The sequence below is a fragment of the Nematolebias whitei genome, chromosome 13 (genome assembly GCF_014905685.2).
Source record: "Nematolebias whitei isolate Nwh7 chromosome 13, NemWhi1, whole genome shotgun sequence".
In the NCBI taxonomy this organism is placed as follows: Eukaryota; Metazoa; Chordata; class Actinopteri; order Cyprinodontiformes; family Rivulidae; genus Nematolebias; species Nematolebias whitei.
The window spans coordinates 6,837,327-6,857,972 of record NC_056510.1 but is presented as its reverse complement, the minus strand read 5'-3'; the positions used below and the strand labels follow the sequence as shown (position 1 = coordinate 6,857,972).

Below are 20,646 nucleotides of genomic sequence, written 5' to 3'. Positions count from 1 at the left end.
GTAACGTTTTACTTTTAAATGTTTTTGACACCAGACACTTTAACTCCACAGTTTAATGCTGATTATGGAAACATCTGGAGTTTGCAGCTCTGAGAAACGATGCAGATCACAGCTGGACAGTAAGGTCGGCCATGTTGCCTTACAGCTGTGTCGGCTGAACGACTGGGGCCTTTTTTTTTTTTTGTCTTTAACACCTCTCTAGATCTGATTAATGGAGTTTTAAATGCTGCTCAAAGCTTCCAAACATAAACTAATAATCATAAAACGTATATTATACTTACTGTTAATGCATTTTTATCTATGTTTTGGAACTAATTCCTGAAACTGATGAAAAAAGTGGAAAAGTTTCAACCTCTAGAGTTTGTTGGGGGGGGGGGGTGTCTTCTGACCTTCAGCTCTCGTTTGAGTCCCTGAAAGCAGGTTTGGACTTCATCCTGAGGAGGAGTCGACTCCTCACGAGTTCAAGATGCTCAGAGGTCTGGTGTCAAGAAGAAAGTGCTTTTCTTGTCTGCAAACGGTTTTAGTGAACGGGCCCTGGATGCTTCTGCAGCTCAGAGTTGGATCTATTTTTAGTTTGCTATGAGCAGAAGAAAAAGCTCTGGAGTGAAAGAGGAGGAGGGCGATGGAGCGTGAACTCTGTGACTCTGCAACAGCTGCAGCACAGGAGACAAAACCAGGGCAAACCCAAACTGCAGGTCTGAGGAGGATTCTGCAGCTGGTTCGATCAGGAGATTCAACTAAAACTAGTTTATGAACCACTGCCTGAAACTCCAACCTCCACAAACGCTCCTCTGAGGATTTATGACTTCCTTTGTCTTAATCTGAGCTGACAGTTTGTTGTAGAGTTTGTTTGGGTTTTCTCAGAGCTGCGGGAGAATAAAGATCGCCAAGAAGCGTAACCTTTGAAACTGACACACTCGATTCTGTTTTTGAAACGCAGAACAATCTGAAATTATAAAGCCGACGCCTAAATTACAAGACAAGACAAAAAGATTCAGATTAATTACAATCGAATTTGGAGAAAAGCGGCTTAAAGGTAAACGTGTACATTTAAAAATACTTTTAGCATCATTTTAGTTTTTCACAAGAAATTGAAACATTTTTGAAAAGAACATTATAATTTCCAAATTTCACATTTTCCCGAAGTCGGTTCACATTTGGGACAAAAGTCTGGAAGTCTTTTCCAACAATATGAAGGAATAAATCCTAAATCATTAATAAGGTTTAGTATCTCCCAAATATGACTCAGTAACTTGTCATGACTAAATATGTAGCTTTAATTACTTTTTATCTCATAATTGTAACATACTATCTCATGAAAATAATACTTTCTCTTCATTATGACCTACAAAATACTTATGACTAATAATTGCATAATTATAAGTTAGTATCTTGTAATTGTGACATTACATTTTAATTATGACTTTGTATATATTTAATACGACAGCACATCTTATTAATTAATTAGTATTTCATAATTATAAAATACTCTCAAAATACATACTTCCTCTATATGTGTATATGTATCTCCTACAATCATAACATAGTATCTTGTATAATTTAGTTTCATGTAATTATGCTCCAGCCTCTGTTTATTAATACTTAGTATATTCTATTTATTACGTAGAATTTCATAATTTTAATATACTGACATGGGCACCAGTAACCCCGGTGACCCAAAAAGGAAGAAGCGGGTAAAAGATATTGGATGGATGTCCCAGTATTAATTTTATTTAGACATATTCTCAGAATAATTAATTTTTATCTCCTAAATCTGAATTAGTAGCTCCTAAGTATAACCTAGTATCTTATATTTATGATTTAAAGGGTTTTTGAAGTAGCAGAAATGGAATTTTGACCAACATTTTTTTTATAATAATTGTAAAATTAATAATTATGACCTATACACATTTAAATAAAAGTCAAACTGTTTTTTGAGCAGAAATATTAACCCAAACTCTGAAGCATTTTTGTTAAAAACTTTAAAAATCAGTTTTAAAACGTCATTTAAAAAGAAAAAAAGAAACATCGACGTCGACATTTGGTTTATAAAACATCCAGATTTATAAATCTCATCAAACATTAAAATATTTTTTTTAATGAATTGATATTTTAGTGAAAATAAAAAAAAACAACTAACAACAAATATTAATTTAAAATGTGAGAAAAAGACAATTTTGGATAAATTAATGTTGTTTTGAGGAACAGATCAGGTGATCAGTCCCATAGAGAGGGGCGGGGCCTGTTTCAGGTCCTCAAATCTGATTCGTCTCTCTGTGACGACGCCTGTTACAAGCAGCCAATCGTTACGGTTTATTGTGTTACGTCATCGCCAGATAGTCCCCGCCCTCCTTCCCTCCTCCTGCAGGAGCGGTGTTCTGTCTGAGCAGAAGAGCCGGTCCGAACCGATCAAAGATGGACCCGCTGGTCGCTGCCATCGATCAGGGCACGAGCTCCACTAGATTCCTGGTGAGTGACGTCATCCATTCATGAACGTATCAGCTGTTGAGTCGGAAACCTGGAGAAGGGGCTCCTAAACAAAGAGATGATTCTGATTTTAAATGGATTTATGGAGCTGGAACTGTCTGCGCTGCTTTTCTACAACTTTATCAAAGAATACGTAAACGTTTAAACAGACACAGAACCGTGCAAAAGTCTTAATCCAGACCTCACTTCAACCAGATTTCCTCAGTCCTTTAAAGAGGTTCTGAAAGTTCTGCAGACTTTGTTCCGTGGACTCGGTTCTGGTACCGGTCTCAGAGGATGTGGGGTTTTACTACAAGTCTGTCTGCTGGTGCCGATCCTGTTTAAGGTCAACTTTAAAGTTCACTTTTGGACTTTTCAGGGCCAGAAAAGTGGATTGTTTTGTCTGAACTGGGTCAGCTGGAACCCCGAGGCTGTGCACGCAGGGAGATTTTCACAATAAAACACTTAAACCTTTATTCTGAAGGAGTTTTAGTTAAGCCAAATGATTAAAAGTGTTTTAACGGCCTTCAGGACAGAGTTTTAGACCAGGTTGTCAAACGTGTTAACGCCCAGAGCTTGTGTTGTTAATGACTCTCAGCTACTACCACACCACGTTTCAGCTCAACATCTGTAACATCTGTAACACTGAGTTGAAGCCAGTTTTGTGGCGGCCATCTTGAATCATGTTGAATCCAAAACTCAATCATATGTAGACGCTGCCTAATCATTACTGTCTTCAAGCTCCATTTTCTCATTCATGAGATATTTTGCTAACAGACATATGCCTCTGCTTTTAGCAGCAAGCATGAAAGCATTTATTCAAACAGCCTTAATTCTGACATTTTTGCTTAATATATATATATATTTTAATCTCCTAAACGTCGTCTAGCCCTCAAACAGAAGCTCCAGCAGGAACGTTCGTTTTGTTCGTTAACAAAAAGAGAAGAATCCGGCGGAGCGGATCGTTTAGAAACAGTTTTAAAACCAACGTGGTCAATAATTATCAAAGCACGCTGCTTTCCAAGCGACCTTTGACCTTCGGTCAGGCTCCTCAGTGGTTGTTTTTACTCTGAGACCAAAGAGAAGCTGGATTGAGTCAGATTAGGATAATCTGTGACTCCTGCGTCCATCAAATTTACTGACAAACAAACCGTAGTTTCCATGTTGGCACAGATAAACAAAAGTTTAAATTGTTTTCTGTCACTCCAACAGACTTTAGATTGAGAAATGACAAAATGATGTAAAACTGGTTTCCCATCATGCTCGGTGTGACATCATCACGAGGCTCCTGTTCCGAAATCTTTCTGGGTTTTACAGGATTTCAAACTCTGGTTCTGAGTCATGACGGTTCCAGCTCAACGCTAACGGACAAGTCACATCAAAAACTTCTCAAACTTTTGATTGGACTGAATTACGGACGTTGTTTTTGGGATTAATGAAAGAAGCTGAAAATGAGATTTTAAACTCAGATTAAAGAACGCCAGCAGCTGATGTGAAAGAGTCAGTTTTTAAATTAAATGATTTCCTGTTTGGAGGTTTATTTACAAACAGCGGCGTTCACAAACCCCGACTGGTAATAACATGTTAATGACATGTGTTGACATCAAAGCTCCTGGCTCTCCCAACACCTCATGAGTTTTATTGTGTGAATGTTTAAGAAGCTGTCACTCCACTGTGATCCAGTTTTCTTCCGGAAGTTTTTAGACACGATTCTCGTCGCTATTTCACCCAATCATAAATCAAAACATTCAGCACATTCAGAAGGGTGCGATGACTTTTGGTTTTGGTGCAACTTTAGCTTTTTGAAATGTTTAGCCTTTTCTGCCACGTTTCCTCATAGAAAATGAATTGAGCTCATTTTACATCTTTAGCTCTGTTTACAACCTTTTACATTTTGTTCTACCGGTTCAGCTTCCTTGAGCTAACGTAAACCTTTTCAGCTTCTTTCAGCTAATTTCAGCTGTTTTTGTTTTTAGCTATTTTGGGCTCCTTTCAGATTCCTAGAACATTTTTATGCTTCTTCTAACTTCTTTCAGCTTATTTCAGCTTGCTAGTTTCAGCTTTTTCTGCTATTTCAGCTACAATTTAGCTGTGTTATGCTAATTTTAGCTTTTTCAGCTAATTCTAGAGTTTTTTATTATTGTTTATAGCTCATTACAGTTCTTTCCACTTCCTTCTGGTAGCTTAATCTTCTTTCTGCCTTTTTAGCTACTTTTCAGCAGTTGTTTTTGTTGCCAATTTCTTATTTTTTCCAAGATAATTTTCACTTTTTGGTGCTCATTCTGCTTCTTTCAGCCTATTCGGTCATACATGGGTTCTTTCTGCTTTATTCTGCTAATTTAAGCTTGTTCTAGCATTTCAGCTACCTTCTGAGCATTTTTTTTAGTGAATTTCAGCTGTTTTTAGATAAAATCAAGTTTTTCATGATACTTTTAGCTACTTTCAACATAATCTACTTCTTTATCAGCTTGTTATAAAAAAAAAAATCAGCTTGTTATGCTCCTTTCAGTTTTTTGCTGCTAGTTTCAGCTTCTTTTCAGCTATTGTTTGCTAATTTCAGCTTTTTTAGCTAATTTCCAAAATAGTTTTTTTTTGCTCATTTCTTCTTGTTTAAACCTAATTCAGCAAATATGTTCTTTCTTCTGCTAATTTAGACATTTCATTTCAGCATGTTTTTTTTAGCTAATTTCAGCTGTTTTTCAGCAACTTATTCTGCAATAAGCACACTGCATTTTCGCAGGAAATGCAATTTCTCTAGTTTTTGTTAAAATCTGATCTGATTATTGATGAAGTGCAGGAATAATCTGATATTTGATCAGTTTGTGTGCAGCTTGGACCTCAGGATATTTTCTCTCTGAAGCTTTATCCTCTTGTTAATTTTAAAGAAGCTGATGAAAGAAGCTGATGTTCAGATTAATAATCTGTTCGGGCCTCGTTCCCCTCAGCTACAGCTGCAATCATGAAGAATAATAAGTCTCGTATAATTTTAAAACCACAACCTTCAGTTTAAATCACTTTATTATTGAAGCGCCTACATTACTTCCTGTCTCTTGTTTCTGTGAGGTTTGTTTCTCTCTCCTCCCACAGTTTTAGATAAATCAAGATAAATACACATTAAAATATGTGCATTGATCTGGAGCAGTGTTCTGTAAACTTTAGCACTGGCAAATAATTATATTTAAAAAAATAAACAATTATAAAAACAGGATTTCTCGAGCTTCTGACCAGCTGTTTTTTTTTTTTTTTTCTGCAGGTTTTCAACTCAAAAACAGCCGAACTGATCAGTCACCATCAAGTGGAGGTCAACCAGAGGTTCCCAAAGGAAGGGTGAGTCCCGACATCCAGACAGGACGTTTACTGACACAATCTGAACACATTTGACACATTTAGACACAAAATGTTATTTTAAATAGCGGAACAAAATGAGCAACAGGAAGTTGTGCATCTCAGATGGAGACGCCAGCAGCCGTTCATTCAGCCGCTTTGATTCAGCACTTTAAGTTATTATTTAACTGGATTTTATCTTGTCTTAATGTTTACTGATTGGGTCAAAGGTTGCTTTTATTTCACTCTTGTGCAACAAAATGGCTTTGTGTTTACTTTGTTTACAGTTCGATTTAAAGAGGTCAAAATATCAGAGGAAATAACTTAGATAAAAACTGAAAAAACCTTAATGCAATACAATAAAATACTTGGGTTCAGTTCTGTTTCTGTGCTCGTTTGGTTCTGGTGGGGTCAGATGGGTGGAGGAGGACCCCAGGGAGATCATTCGGTCCGTTTACGAGTGCATGGAGAGGACCTGCGAGAAACTGGAGGGACTCAACGTTGACCTTGCCAACATCAAAGGTGAGACTCAAACATAAAACTTTAACATTTAAGGTTAAGACTTTTGTTGTTTACACACAATTGGGGCGGCTGTGGCTGAGTGGTAAGGGCAGTCAACCTCCAATGCAAGAGTTGGGGGTTCGATTCCATTAGCAGTCGTATGCCAAAGTGTCCCTGGGCAAGACACTGAACCCCTCCTTGCCTCTGATGTGCATCCCATCAGTGTATGAACGATCTAATCTAAAGAAACGATTAGTCTTGGTACAGATAGAGTGTAGAAAGGCACTCTACAAGTACCGGTACAGTCCATTTACATTTTCTGAAAACATGCTTCATACTCTCAGAAGGCTACACACACACACACACACACACACACACACACACACACACACACACACACACACACACACACACACACACACACACACCAGTGGTGCAGTCTACATTTTTGTAGTGGGTATACCGCGGTAGTTGGTTTTACGTTGGACACCGTTGAAGCCACAGAGCGCGAACGTCCAACGTAAAACTAACTTTACCGCGATCCGTCCATGTGCTTAGAAACCAAAGTACACTGGTTAGTACAATGTAATCGTCAATTTATTTAGATTTTTAAGCATAATGAACATTTATTTCCATAAACGGACAACAAACTTTGTACAACAGTTGGCTTTGTATTAAAAACATGTTATAGAATTTGCAAAACAGTATCAAAGCTGAACATGTTCAAGCATTAAGTAGTAAAAAAAAATGTAACTTTTTTTTTTTATTAAGTAGTAAGTATTAATTATACAATAATTCGCTGGATAAACGAATGTAATAAACAAGCGCTGCGTACAGATCGATTGTTACGGAAGCGTTTAACTGTCATTTAACGCATCAGTGACACATGTCTAATGATGTATTACTGGGCATTTTACAGTGAGTATACTGACATTCTTAAGCTTTTCTAGTGGGTATACTCCGTATGCCCGAGTATCACGTAGACTAAACCATTGACCCACACACACACACACACACACACTCAAATAAAACCCCTCAATTCTCCTTCAAAATGAAACTTTACATTCAAAACAAACGTTCTCTTCTCAAAATGGGATTTTTTTTCTCCGACGACGCACACAAATCATCTACTACATCATTTTTTATCATCTATATACGATCTATTTTAATCATTTTTCAACCTTTATTAATACAAGTTAGTCTCATTGAGCCTCGAGGACTCATTTACAACAGAGACCTGTAAGGAATGAAGGGAGATAAACAACTGAAAAGCGTGGGTGGGCAGTGAACCAGTTACAAACCAGAGCAGCTCCGTGGAAACGTCCATTATCCCAAATGACAACATACCTGAGCTGCTCTGGTCCGTCTATCTGATCCGGTGGAATGATGTGTAGGGAGTCCAGGAATGTAACCAGATGAGCGGTGTTGCTGGGGCCAGCATGGTGATGGATGACGTCGCTGCACACATTGTGATGTTCCCTCCGCGATGGCCAGGGACTTCAACAAAGGCGCGCTGGCCGGTGATATTCCTTCTCCTCAGTCTTTTTGTGAGGTTGAATCCAACCTCATCGACGAAGATGAACTGGTGCTCCGCTGCAGCCACCTCTAGCTCAGGAACTCTGAAAAACACTTCAGTATCTGAAATAGATGTGGAGTGGTCACGAATGTAAAGCACAATCATTACAATACTGAAATATGAATACTTTATACAGTGTTGAGTGTATGCATCAATTGTGGGATTGTATAGGACTTGCACACAGTTATATTGCAATTATTTGACTCTTACTGAATTGTGTTCCAAACTCTCACTCCTCTGGCTCTACCTGCTTCCAATGTTGGCATCCATTGCTCCAAAGCAGAGGAGCTCACCTGTTGCCCTTTTGTGCTAAAGCTCTGATTGCTAATTGTAAGAAGGCGTGTCGGATGTTTGTCCATGTGACGAGTCAGTGTGCATAGTAGGGCAATTAACTTTGGAATTTTGAACAAGTGTGTTCCTTGTGAAAACAAAAGATTTTCTGCATGAAAATTGTGCCAAATGCAGCAAAATTGTGTGTAGTGTTTTGAAAAAAAGTGTGTTTTAGAACCGCATTGTGAGCGTAGAGCAGGAATTGTGCTTTTAGTTTAGAAGAATTGGTTCAGGGGGTTGGTGCGTGAGTTACGTGCTCTGGTCTTTGTGCCTCCAGTATCAGTATTTGTGTGTAAACAGTTCAGAAAAACTGTAAACTGTAAAGGTGAGACTTTAATTTCAAAAGTGAGACGTTAACATTGAAGATGAGATTTTAACATTAAATATACCATTTTATTTATAAAGCACTTAAAACAGCGACAAGGCCAACCAAAGTGCTGTACAGACAGAACAACAGGTAACACACAAAGCAAAATACAAAATGAAGTAAATCAGAATATAGACGTAAAAACGATGCAGATAATGACGACTAACCAGTGTGGAGCATACAGGATCAAAACACAGATCATCTGGTGTTGAAAGCTACTGAATAGTAGTGAGTTTTTAAACGGGACTTGAAAACTGAGAGGGAGGGGGCCAGTCTGACAAGCAGAGGCAACTCGTTCCAAAGTCTTGGTCCTGCTACAGAGAAGGCCCTGTCACCTCTGCGCTTAAGACGAGTTCCTGGAACTGTGAGGAGCAACTGGTCCGCTGACCGCAGGGGGCGTGGTGGGGCATACGGTTGTAGCAGATCAGAGAGATGGGGGGAGCGACACTGTCCAGCGATTTGTAGACATACAGAAGTATTTTGAACTGGATTCGAAGGTGAACCAGTAACCAGTGCAGTGAGGCCAAAACTGGTGTAATGAATATGAGACTTTAACATTGAAGATGAGACTTTAACATTAAAGATGAGACTTTAACATTTCAGGTGAGACTTTAATTTCCAAATTGAGACGTCAACATTGAAGATGAGACTTTAACATTAAAGATGAGTTCTGAATTCCAGAATTGCGCCGCTCAAAGTGGCTGCATGTTGGAGTAGCTCTCATATTCATTCTGAGATTTTGCTTTTTAAAACTTTACTCTTTTTCTGAATGCAAATCGCTTTTTTTGGATGATTACTTCCTCTGGTATCAGATGCTGTGCTGCTGGCATGATTTTTACTGAAACATTTTTTACTTTTGGACATTTGTTATGATGTGTAACCATAACAGCAGGGTGGTTTTCTACAACTGGGAGCTGATGATTAACATCTCAAAAGCTCAAATCTCAACTACAGCCCCGAATCCCAAATGAGTTGAAAAGGAGGTGCCATGGATGCATTCCCATCTACCTGAAGGCAGTACTCGAGTGCCTGACTGTAGAGATCTTGGAGGTAGCAGGAAACGCAGCTTGTGACAGCGGGAGGACCAAGATCATCCCCCGGCACCTGCAGTTAAGTCTGCAGCAACAAGTAGGCTGCTGGGAGAAATGGCCATTGCTCGGGGAGAAGTTCTGCCTGGCATTCAGGCAGTCCTGCTGACCGAGGGGTCTGCTGGGGCTGGGTGAACGGATCGACATCTGTAGTCAGTTTCTTCGGATCCACTGTGGGACGGACTGCTACAAGAGATCCTTCCTGCCCAAAGACATCAGCATCTAGAACAACTTTGCTGGAACCAAGATGAGCTACAACAACAATTAATTTCCCTTTGGGATTATTAAAGTATATTTGAATTTTTTTTGAATGAGACTTCAACATTAAAGGTCAGACTTTAACATTAAAGATGTGACTTTAATTTCAAAAGTGAGACTTTAACATTAAAGTTGAAACTCTGATGCAGCTGATTCGAGCTGGTGGCGAATTTCTATGTTGATGGTTTTCTTGTTGTTGTTTACCTGCAGCGGTGGGGGTGACCAACCAGAGAGAGACCACCCTCGTTTGGGACAAAGAGACCGGAGAGCCGCTCTACAACGCCATTGGTGAGTTTTCATCCAACGAGGAAGAGAGAGTTTATCTGCTGCTGAGTCTGTTTACGCTGTCGTCAAACATTTTTTCACAAGAATCACACATTTTCTGCAGGCTGTGATTTCCTGTCTCATCACTAAGTGTTTAAAGTCTGTTCTTTAAAAACACGTGATTCACTGGTTGGTTTCAAGCATCTTTCTCAGAAAACTAATCTAGATGCTGTAAACTTTGTTGTCCTGATGCTGCTCCGTAATCTAGGTCCACCAGTTTGCTGCTGACAGCCAGAACTGGTTGTTCCTAAATAAAACGAGGACCATCAGCCTAACATTTGATTCTTAGTGCCCTAATGGCTGCTTGCTATTCACAGAGGGCTCAGTGATACTTGCAATAACAACATTGTAAGAGGTGGACAGTTGGACACGGAGGCCTCCGCCCCCGTATGGACGAGTTCTCTTCACAAAGATGGCTTCCTCTTCAGGGCACTCACCATCGGTTGTTAGGCTGATGGTTCTCCTTTAGCATGTCAACAACTAGTTCTGGCTGTCTGCAGCAAACTGGTTTTGAGAGTTTGTTGCAGCTCCTCAGACTGACCAAGTGTTTTGGATCAAAGACAAAACATTTCACCAAAGAAGAACCCATCCAGAGGACTTGACTCAACCTGGTTCTGTTTGGTTTGTTGCAGTTTGGTTGGACCTGCGGACTCAGTCGACGGTAGAACGACTCATTAGTAAAACTCCAGGGAGGAACAAGAACCACCTGAAGGTGAGAGACAAAAGAACTGTTTGCAGAGAATCAGACATCTGGAACATCAAACCTGTTTGTGGTCACTGCAGCAGAAAACTGGACTCCCCATCAGCACTTATTTCAGCGCCGTGAAGCTGCGCTGGCTGCTGGACAATGTGGACGAGGTGCACGAGGCGGTTCTGAGTAAACGGGCCATGTTTGGCACCGTGGACTCCTGGATCATCTGGGTAAGAACCACCTTAGCTGCAGCTTTTTGTCCCACAACATGTTTAAAAACTTTTGGGGTTTTGTTTCAGTGCCTGACGGGCGGCAGGACTGGAGGCGTCCATGTGACGGACGTGTCTAACGCCAGTCGCACAATGCTCTTTAACATCCACACGTTGGACTGGGACCCTGAACTCTGCAGGTGAGGACACCTTGAACACCTTCTGCTGTTCCCGTAGAATTTATGCTGCCAGGAGTCAACACAACTAGGGACCCCTGACCTGCTGCTTGGCTTACATGGCACCCAACTGTGATGGTCCTCCTCACAGGTAGTGGGTCCATGTGGACCTGGCATTCTGTTGACCAGGCTGAGTCTCAGGAGCCAGGACTTCACCAGGTCTGGCTCCAGGGACGTACCTTGGGTTCCCTTTTCCTGGCGAGGTTTCCTGATGCATGGATTGTTTATCCATCAAGGTTTCTGACTTGCTCTTGGTCTGACCCCCCACACCCAATTCCCCAACAGGGGCTGATGAAGCCCCCACGATCACGGGGCCTCAAACCCCTCAACCACATTAAGGTGGTGACTCTGTAGAGGGGCTATAAATGAGTTTTATTACTTTAATTTGCTTTTATGGCACATTTTGACCAGATTTGTTGTAAAGACAAAGACAGTTGTAGTTCTTAAGGCAGTTTGTGTTGTTGTGTCTTTGTTTAGTTTGTGTTTTTAGAAAAGATAAACCGACAGGATCACAAGTCGATGGTTTTAAGGGTTAGAAAATAAAAATGTTCAAATTCACTCCTTCTTAAAACCTGTTCTGGTTTCTCTGATGAGAGTTTGATGAAGTTTAAAAAGTTTGCTTTGTTTTGTTTTTAAGGTCACAGAATGTTTCCAGATGTCTGGGATTTTTATCTCAGGAAAGTTGAGACAAAACAAAGAAACCAAATATCCCTTAAACCAGTGGTTCCCAACCGTGGTCCTTGAGGAACACCATCCTGCATGTTTTAGTTGTTTCCCTGCTCCAACACACCTGATTCAGTGATTTAATTACTTCCTCACATTCTGCAGAAGCATGTTAATTACCCAATATTTAAAAGCAGGTGTGCCGGAGCAGAGAAACAACTAAAATAAGCAGAATGGTGTTCCTCAAGGACCATGGTTGGGAACCCCTACACAATCAATACCAAAAATAATTCTTCATTTGTTTTATTGACTCAATTGTGGACTCTCCTCAGATTTAAAGCAGCTAATGAACAAGGTTGTATGCAGATGAAGGTCAGGTTGTAACATACAGAGCTGTGCAAAAGTCTTCATCATTTCGTTTTTTTTTATATTTTGCGTCAAAGAAGCCAGAATTTCTTATTTGTTTCTTTAATGAATTAAAAATAGGTCTGTGATTATATTAGACATCCACCTGCCTTTTTCAGGCCTGAAGTTTCTCTTTGTCAAGTTTTTTTTTTTAATTTAAACACAAAATAAATGAAATCTGCTCGTTTTTCTCCAGTTTGATTTCCATTTTATTTTCATCAACAGAAGCCGGGCGCCTCTGTTTGCCTGTACATGTAGAAAACAGAACGAAGTCCGACGTAGGTTCTGCTCAGCAGATGTTAATAAATGATCCAAGTCTCGTCGTTCTTCCAGGTACTTCGACGTTCCGATGGAGATCCTCCCAAAGGTCAGGAGTTCGTCTGAAGTCTACGGCTGGATGGTGAGAACTTCCTGTCTGCATTTGGGTTTGAGACGAGACCTTTGTACGTGTGAGTCCAGCTCAGAGGTTCAGAGACGAGAACCTTGTTTCTGTTGAAGCTGCAGGAGACAGATCAGCAGGTCTGAGGCTCTGACAGCAGATGTTTAGTCGTTTACTCTTATCTCGCTGAACAGGAGTGTTTCTCTGCAGCGAGCTGGGCTTTGGGAGCTGCTGTTCTCCTCGGCATTGTGTCAGTTTCAGAGCAGACTTTGGTCCTGAAGGATGATGTCAGCAGCTTTGATTGCACTTCATCTGACTTGATAATAGATACACGATTAAACTTTGATTCATGATAATAAAGTAATTCTTTAAACCATATTTCTGTCATTGAAACTAATAAATCAGTTAAGTAATAAATGAACACACTGCTGTTTTCTGCTTACTGGACTCTAGGCTATAAATAATTGTTTGATGAAACGTTCTGTTTTCTGACTCAGAACCTCCTTAACAGAGAATTCCTTAATTCTTTGTATTTTCCTCCCAAACAGCCAGACTTTCTTCTAAGTTTTTTTTTTCTCATTTTCAATATTTGTACCTGAATATTTTCAGAAAAAAACCCCAGCAACTATAAAATCTGAAGAAATGTCGAAGGACGCTTGAAGTCCCAACACGGACTCAGCTGATGTTGACTTCCATTGTTTGTGAGCTCAGCGTTCTCCCTTCAGAACCTAAAGGTTCTGTTTAGGTTGAGCGTTGTGTGGTGAAATCCTCCATGTCAACATGTGATTGTGTAAAACGTGTTAAAGTTCTGAGAACAGCAGTTCAGTCGTGGAAACGTCAACTTCCTGTGACCCGTTGACAAAATCCCATTTCTCACCTATGGGGACATTTCTTACAGATTTGGTCTACATGGATTAAACTACTGCTACCAAAAACCCCAGCCTGATGCATCACGCCGCACATTTTTATATATATTTTTTTAACTATTATTATAAAATACGCCTGACAAGGAACCTGGTTTCGGATTCAAGAGTTCAGCCAGACACCAAGAACGTTTAAACAAGTTTATTACACTTGAGTTACTGGTGGGAGTCTGGATCCGATCACAGCAACTGGTCTTCTCAGACAGGTGAGGCGATGTGCTCACCTCCAGATCTTGGAGAGACGGTGTTCGTGGTGGAAATGACGTCACCGTAGGTGGTGGGCGAGCAGCTGGAAAGGGAGGCCTTTAATGCCGTGAGTTAATCCGACAGAGGGGCAAACTGGGTCATACACGGGGAGGCAGAGGTCCAAGAACAAATCCAGAGGGCAATCCTTAATCCAAAAATCTGAAGAGTAAGGAAGTGTCGTAGTTACCAGGGTCAGAAAGGCAGAACAATCCAGATGTAAAGCAGACAGGGCGGCAAATCCAGGAAACGGGCGTGAGGTCGAGACAAGAAGAACAGGCTTGGACATGGAAGATGGCTGGATATCTACTAGCAAAAGCAGTGTTTCCCCTACCATTATACAAGCAGGGTGCCCCACCCCGTCAACCGAAATGAGCACCCTGCCTACCAAACCAAACTTGCCCCCCCACCTGCCCACCCAGCACTGACATAGCACTAAGCTAGCAGCGAGAAATACAGGTTCTCTAGCTAAAAAGCTAAAGGAAGCACTCATGTTGCCTCTTCCCTCATGCTAAACGCCCCCTTCCCCCACTCAAACACTGTTAGTACAAGCTGCGCTCAGACAAGTGTCCGTCCCCCCATCAACAAAAATCATGGATGAGATGAGCACCCCGCCATGGCAAGTTAACTAGGGGAAACACTGAAAAGTGTTTGATAATCTGGCATAGATCTTGCGTGGATGGAGCTCTTGTATAGAGATGGCAGCAGGTGCAGGGCATGAGCGCTGATTGCGGTGGAAAAGTGGGTGTGGCAGGTGGAAGAAAGCGGCAATCATGACATGCGCCTGTCAAAAGACGGACACTTTATGACAAAGTCTGCATCCGTCTGTAAACTTTTTCTTGTCTGGACCATAACCTCTGATAAGACAATTGAACTTGATACACATCTGCATCATCACTAGACGGAGTCTTGAACTCTTCAAGACCCTGCTCAAAGGTCAGGGTCCGATTGGCTTTGCTTTTCAGACCACAAGTTCTGATCCCTTCAGATGTATTCTCCTGAACTTGGTACAGCTATCACTGAATTAAATGTCATAAACACTCATTGCTGTGTATTTTCTAGTTTTAATAGTTTTAATAATTCAGTAGTTTTTTTTTGTCAAGCCGTTATTGCTCGGAGATAATCGGGTCAGTGCTGTAGGTTGCAGTTTGTTGACGGGCACACAGCGCACTCGTTTATAACATGCAAATATAAAATCATCAAAAGGCTGCTTTACGTTGAAGATTTTTACACTTTTAATAGAGAAATAGGAGCTGGATGGAGATTCTTCATCACAGTCCTGTATTTTTTTTTACATTTTAAAACTATTTCTATGAATTTCCAGCGTTTCTAACTTTAAACACGCCTGCTTCTGTTCCTCGTCCAGAACTCCGGCTCGCTTGCAGGGATTCCCATCTCAGGGGTAAGAACTTTACATTTGATCCAACGTGTGGTTCTGTTCGGACTCCGTGGTACGACCCGGTGGTAACAGACGGACTGTCTCTGTCAGTGTTTGGGGGACCAGTCGGCCGCTCTGGTCGGTCAGATGTGCTTCGAGGAAGGACAGGCCAAAAACACGTAAAATAAACACGATCCTCAGCGGTCAAACGTTGCCGTGTTGGATATTTACGTGACTTTTCTTTTTCTAAACCAACTGTTTTTGTGTAAAGGTACGGTACCGGCTGCTTCCTGCTCAGAAACACCGGGACCAGGGTGAGTTGAAGCCTTCAGGTCTGCAGTCCCACGATGCTCTTCTGTTGTTTTTCTTCATGATCTTGTTTTTTTTTTCAGCCGCTGACGTCGGACCACGGCCTCCTCACCACAGTCGCCTACAAACTGGGGAAGGACAAACCCGCGTGTTACGCTCTCGAGGTTCTGGACCTCCTGTTGGTCTTCAGGTTTCACTCAGAATCTGAGTTTACTCCTATCTGCCATTACATTATGACCACTGACAGGTGAATCTGGGACACGCCGAGCAGACGGTGAACATTCGGTGTTTATAAAGACGAAGAACCGGTGACGATCCAGGATTATTGATGTACGTGGTCCGAGTTGTTCCGATCCAACAGAAGTGCTGATTTTAAAGGTTCTGATGGAACCCAGTTTCTTCTGTTTGGGTCTGTGTTGCTGCAGACAGGTCAGGATGTCCATGCTGTCTAGAGTCCTCCTCCAGATGACACATCAGAAACAGACCATGGATCAATAGAACCAGTTCCTGGTCTGATGACCAGGTGGACAGTCAGGTCCATGTCCATCTCTTACCTGGGGAAGTACCAGACCAGGTGCATTATGGGAAGAAGGTGAGCCGATGGGGACGTTGTGGTTCTTTGGGCAAAGTTCTGCAGGGAACCTGCTGGTTCTGCATTTGTGTGAATGTTCCTTTGACCCGTAGAACTTATCTAAACATTTCCCTCCCCCACCTCCCATCTGCTGCTGATGTGTCAGAACCAGGAACCACAAGAGACCATTAGAGGTCTGCATGAGACCTTCAGAGGTCCATAGGAGACCCTTAGAGATCCACAGACCTTCAGACGTCCACATGAGATCTTCAGAGGTCCACAGAAGACCCTCAGAGGTCCATAGAAGACCATTACAGGTTCTCAAGAAACCCTTAAATGTCCAAAGGAGACCTTCAGAAGTCCACAGGAGACCTTCAGAGGTCCATAGGAGACACTCAGAGGTCCATAGGAGACCATCAGATGTCCACACAAGACGTGTACAGGTCCACAGAAGACCCTCAGAGATCCATAGAAGACCATTAGAGGTTCTCAAGAGACTTTTAAATGTCCACAGGAGACCTTCATAGGTCCATAGGAGACACTCAGATGTCCACAGGAGACCCTCAGATGTCCACATGAGATCTTCAGATGTCCACAGGAGACCTTTAGAGGTCCTCAGGAAAACCTTAGATGTTCATAGGAGACCTATCGTATATAGGTCCACAGGAGACTTTCAAAGGTCCAGAGCAGTCTAGGAGGAGACAGGTCAAAAGAATTAGTTTCTGATTCAAGCCTTTGGTCATAATGTTTTGGCTGACTGGTGTAAATCACAGTCCAGTCCTCCATGGTCCACCTTCATGTCTCCTGATGTTTCTTCTGTCTGCAGGGTTCAGTTGCCATCGCAGGAGCTGTGATTCGCTGGCTGAAGGACAACATGGGCATCGTCCAGTCGTCCTCAGAGATCGGTACGTCCTCCGTCTCACGAACTGAAGTATGAAGGTCTGAGATAAAGACCAGAACCTCCTGGTTTGAGATGGTCCTTCTCTCTTCACAGAGCAGTTAGCAGCTGCAGCAGGAACGTCGTACGGTTGTTACTTCGTACCGGCGTTTTCCGGTCTCTACGCTCCGTACTGGGAGCCCAGCGCTCGAGGGTGAGACGAACACGGTTTCCCTCAGAACCACCGAGGTTCTGGACTTCAGGTGGAGAACCTGACGGTTGGGTTTTGTTTCTTTTCTTCCAGCATCATCTGTGGCCTCACTCAGTTCACAAACAGGAGCCACTTGGCCTTCGCTGCCCTGGAGGCCGTCTGCTTCCAGACCCGAGAGGTGAGGGACCTCCGGTCCTACAGAGTCCAAACTGGATCAGCAGCTAACACAGAGCTGTGTGTTTCAGATCCTGGACGCGATGAACCAGGACACCGGCGTCCCCCTGACGCAGCTGAGGGTGGACGGGGGCATGACGGGGAACAGGTTACTGATGCAGCTGCAGGCCGACATCCTCTGCATCCCCGTCGGTCAGAACACCAGAACACGGCACCGACACGAGTCCAGACACTCGGAGTGTTTTTATATTTCAAACCAAACCTGAAATTTTAAATCTCTTTCTGGGACGAGTAAACTCGTGTCAGCGCAGAGGAGCCCCTCCCAGGTCAAAGATGGGGTTTCATAACTCGTGCTGATAAGACTCACCGGAGACATGAGTCTGGACTCTGTCCCTTCCTGTCATCTTTGACTTTTGTCTCATTAAAAAAAACATTTGGACACTTAAAACCAGTTTGCTGCTAATGGTGTGAATGCTACTAAGATTTCACACTATTGTGATCCTATTGCCATGTCAAAATTCATCCGTACGTTTTCAGCATCTTTCTCGTCCCGCAGTTTTCAGCTATTTCAACAAATCACAAATCAAAACGTTCAGCTCTTTCAGGACAATCCTGCTATGACTTTTAGTATTGGTGCAACTTTAGCTTTTTGAAATATTTAGCCTTTAATGACTATTTTTCTCATAGGAAATGAATTGAGCTAATTTTATATCCTTCACATCTTTAGATCTGTTTACAACCTTTTACTGCTCCTTTCACATTTGGTTCTGCTGAAGCTTCTTTTAGCTTCCTTGTGCAAATTTAAACTTTTCAGCTATTTTCTGCTAATTTCAGCTGTTTTTCAGTAGTTTTGTGCTTCTTTAAGATTTTTTCTGCTAACTAGAACATTTTTGTGCTACTTACAATTTCTTTCTGTTAATTTCCGCTTGTTATGCGCCTTTCAGCTCATTTTTGAAAGTTTCAGCTACTATTTAGCTGTTTTTTTTTTATTTTGGTTGCTAATTTTGCCTTTGTCAGCTAATTCCACATTTTTTGCACTCATTTAAACTATTTTCAGCCTAATTCAACAAAAAATTGCTCTCTCCACTTCCTTCTGGTAATTTAAGCTTCTTTCTGCTTTTTAGCTACTTTCCAGCTGTTTTTTTTTTGTTGTTTGTTGCTAATTTCAGCTTTTTTGGGGATAATTTTCACTTTTTGTGCTCATTTCTGCCTAATTGGGAAAACGTGTTCTTTCTGCTTTCTTCTGCTAATTTAAGCTTGTTCTACTTATTTAACTACCTTTTTATAATTTTAATCTAATTTTGGCTGTTTTGAGATAAATTCAAGTTTTTGGTGATAATTTCTGCTACTTTCAGCCTAATTAAGTTATTTTTGGTAATTTCAGTTTGTCATGCTCCTTTCAGCTTTTTTCTGCTATTTCAGCTACTATTTAGCAGTTTTTACGCTAAACCTAACTTTTTCAGCTAATTCCACTTTTTTTCTTTAGCTTATTTCAGCTCCTTCCACTTCCTTCTGGTAGTTCAAGCTTTTGCCTTTTCAGCTACTTTTCAGCTATTTTTTGCTAATTACAACTTTTTTTTTTAGCTATAATTTCCTATTTTTATGCTCATTTCTGCTTATTTAAACCTAATAAGCAATTATATGTTATTTCTGCTTTATTCTGCTAACTTCAGCATGTTCTTCCATTTCAGCTACATTTCAGCATTTTTTTTTTTTAGCTAATTTCAGCTGTTTTTCAGCAAGTTCTTCTGCAATGAGCATTCACACTGCACTTTCACAGGAAATGCAGTTTCTCCAGTTATCATCTAAAGATCAGTTTCTGTCACAAATAAAGACAACACTGTTAAAAAATACTAAAATCTTTGGATAAAAAGCCAAATAAATGTAGAAAATAAAAACGTTTTATTTGTTGGTCCTATTCTTTTCAGTTCGACCCACCATGTCGGAGACCACCGCTCTGGGTGCAGCCATGGCAGCCGGGGCCGCTCCGGGGGTGGACGTCTGGGACCTGAACCTGGGTCAGCTGCCCCAACTCAAGTCTGAGAAATACAAACCTCAAATCAACCCAGAAGGTCAGAAAAAACACAACACACGAGTGAAAAACAGACCCGGCAGCTTGTAGAACCTTCAGTGGTCTTCTGGGTCAGCCTCAGAAGGTTGTGGAGGACTTTTGGCCCACTCTTCTTTCCAGCGTTGCTTCAGTTTGTTGAGGGTTCTGCTCAGCTCAGCTCTGAAGGAAACATCTCTCTTCTGTAGTGGCAACAGTGTAAAAGGGGCTTGATGGCTTCCTGTGAGTTCTTGGTTCTGTGAGGCTGGGTTTAGTTTTTTAACCACAGCTTTAGTTGTCGTCAGAAGTTGACCCACTTTAGAAGATGTGAAGTTTTTATCTTCAACCTGCCGAGGACCAGATGTTAATGTGTAAATTAGTAGATTTAAAAGACGTGTTCATTCATGTGTAGAAGCCGCCACGCGTACGTACAAACTGTTTATTATAAATAATGAACGGAAAATCACCATGAACTGGTTTGAACCCATTTCTGTCATCTGCTCTTTTTGTCGTTGAAGGAGCGATAAATTGAACTCTGTCGCCTTCTGCTGGTCGTTTCTGTGACCACAGACGATCTGAAGGTGTTTTCTGCTCCAACAGAGAGCGAGTTCCGGTTCGCCCGCTGGAAGAAGGCCGTGCAGAAGGCCATGAACTGGGAGACCACGGAGACGAGCTGCAGCACCAACGGTACAGAGGTTCTACGTCAGATCGTCACGTTCCACTGAAACCCCCTCAGGTCTCTCACTGTCACCCATGTCTGGAAAACAGGTGAAGGGAAGAAGAACGGAGCCCCCTGTTGGGTCCCTACCACCCCCCCTGCCGTCAGAGTGGACCCCTAAGGTCCGACGGTCGATGCAGCATGTCCTGTGTGGCTCTGAGAGTGGTTCTGACACTAACCAGTTTCATCTGAACAAGTTTAACACTAACAAGTTCATCTGTTCTATCATGAGTGAGTTAATCTGTAGGATTATAGTTTTATGGCTGTAGTCAGCCACTACATAACGAGATAACCAGATCTATCACTAATGAGTTAACAAGTTACCCGGTTATATCACTAACGAGTTAATATATTACATGACTAATGAGTTAACGAGTT

The 20,646-nt window shown here is 41.6% G+C and overlaps 1 protein-coding gene across 1 annotated transcript in view; it reads left to right on the top strand.

Annotated features, from left to right (window-relative positions):
• The first annotated feature begins 2,393 nt into the window (after nucleotides 1-2,393).
• The window catches only part of LOC119419494 (glycerol kinase), a 19,121-nt gene continuing 868 nt past the window's right edge, over nucleotides 2,394-20,646 (top strand). The window contains exons 1-19 of the mRNA XM_037686826.1: nucleotides 2,394-2,469; nucleotides 5,720-5,793; nucleotides 6,206-6,312; nucleotides 10,121-10,198; nucleotides 10,867-10,946; nucleotides 11,018-11,155; nucleotides 11,225-11,334; nucleotides 12,772-12,838; nucleotides 15,350-15,385; nucleotides 15,473-15,540; nucleotides 15,633-15,675; nucleotides 15,754-15,834; nucleotides 17,068-17,146; nucleotides 17,236-17,332; nucleotides 17,423-17,507; nucleotides 17,575-17,695; nucleotides 19,432-19,575; nucleotides 20,151-20,237; nucleotides 20,319-20,390. Coding sequence (XP_037542754.1) covers nucleotides 2,416-2,469; nucleotides 5,720-5,793; nucleotides 6,206-6,312; nucleotides 10,121-10,198; nucleotides 10,867-10,946; nucleotides 11,018-11,155; nucleotides 11,225-11,334; nucleotides 12,772-12,838; nucleotides 15,350-15,385; nucleotides 15,473-15,540; nucleotides 15,633-15,675; nucleotides 15,754-15,834; nucleotides 17,068-17,146; nucleotides 17,236-17,332; nucleotides 17,423-17,507; nucleotides 17,575-17,695; nucleotides 19,432-19,575; nucleotides 20,151-20,237; nucleotides 20,319-20,389 — 1,620 coding nt within the window. The 5' untranslated portion in view covers nucleotides 2,394-2,415 and the 3' untranslated portion in view covers nucleotide 20,390. The remainder of the gene's footprint in view (nucleotides 2,470-5,719; nucleotides 5,794-6,205; nucleotides 6,313-10,120; nucleotides 10,199-10,866; nucleotides 10,947-11,017; nucleotides 11,156-11,224; nucleotides 11,335-12,771; nucleotides 12,839-15,349; nucleotides 15,386-15,472; nucleotides 15,541-15,632; nucleotides 15,676-15,753; nucleotides 15,835-17,067; nucleotides 17,147-17,235; nucleotides 17,333-17,422; nucleotides 17,508-17,574; nucleotides 17,696-19,431; nucleotides 19,576-20,150; nucleotides 20,238-20,318; nucleotides 20,391-20,646) is intronic.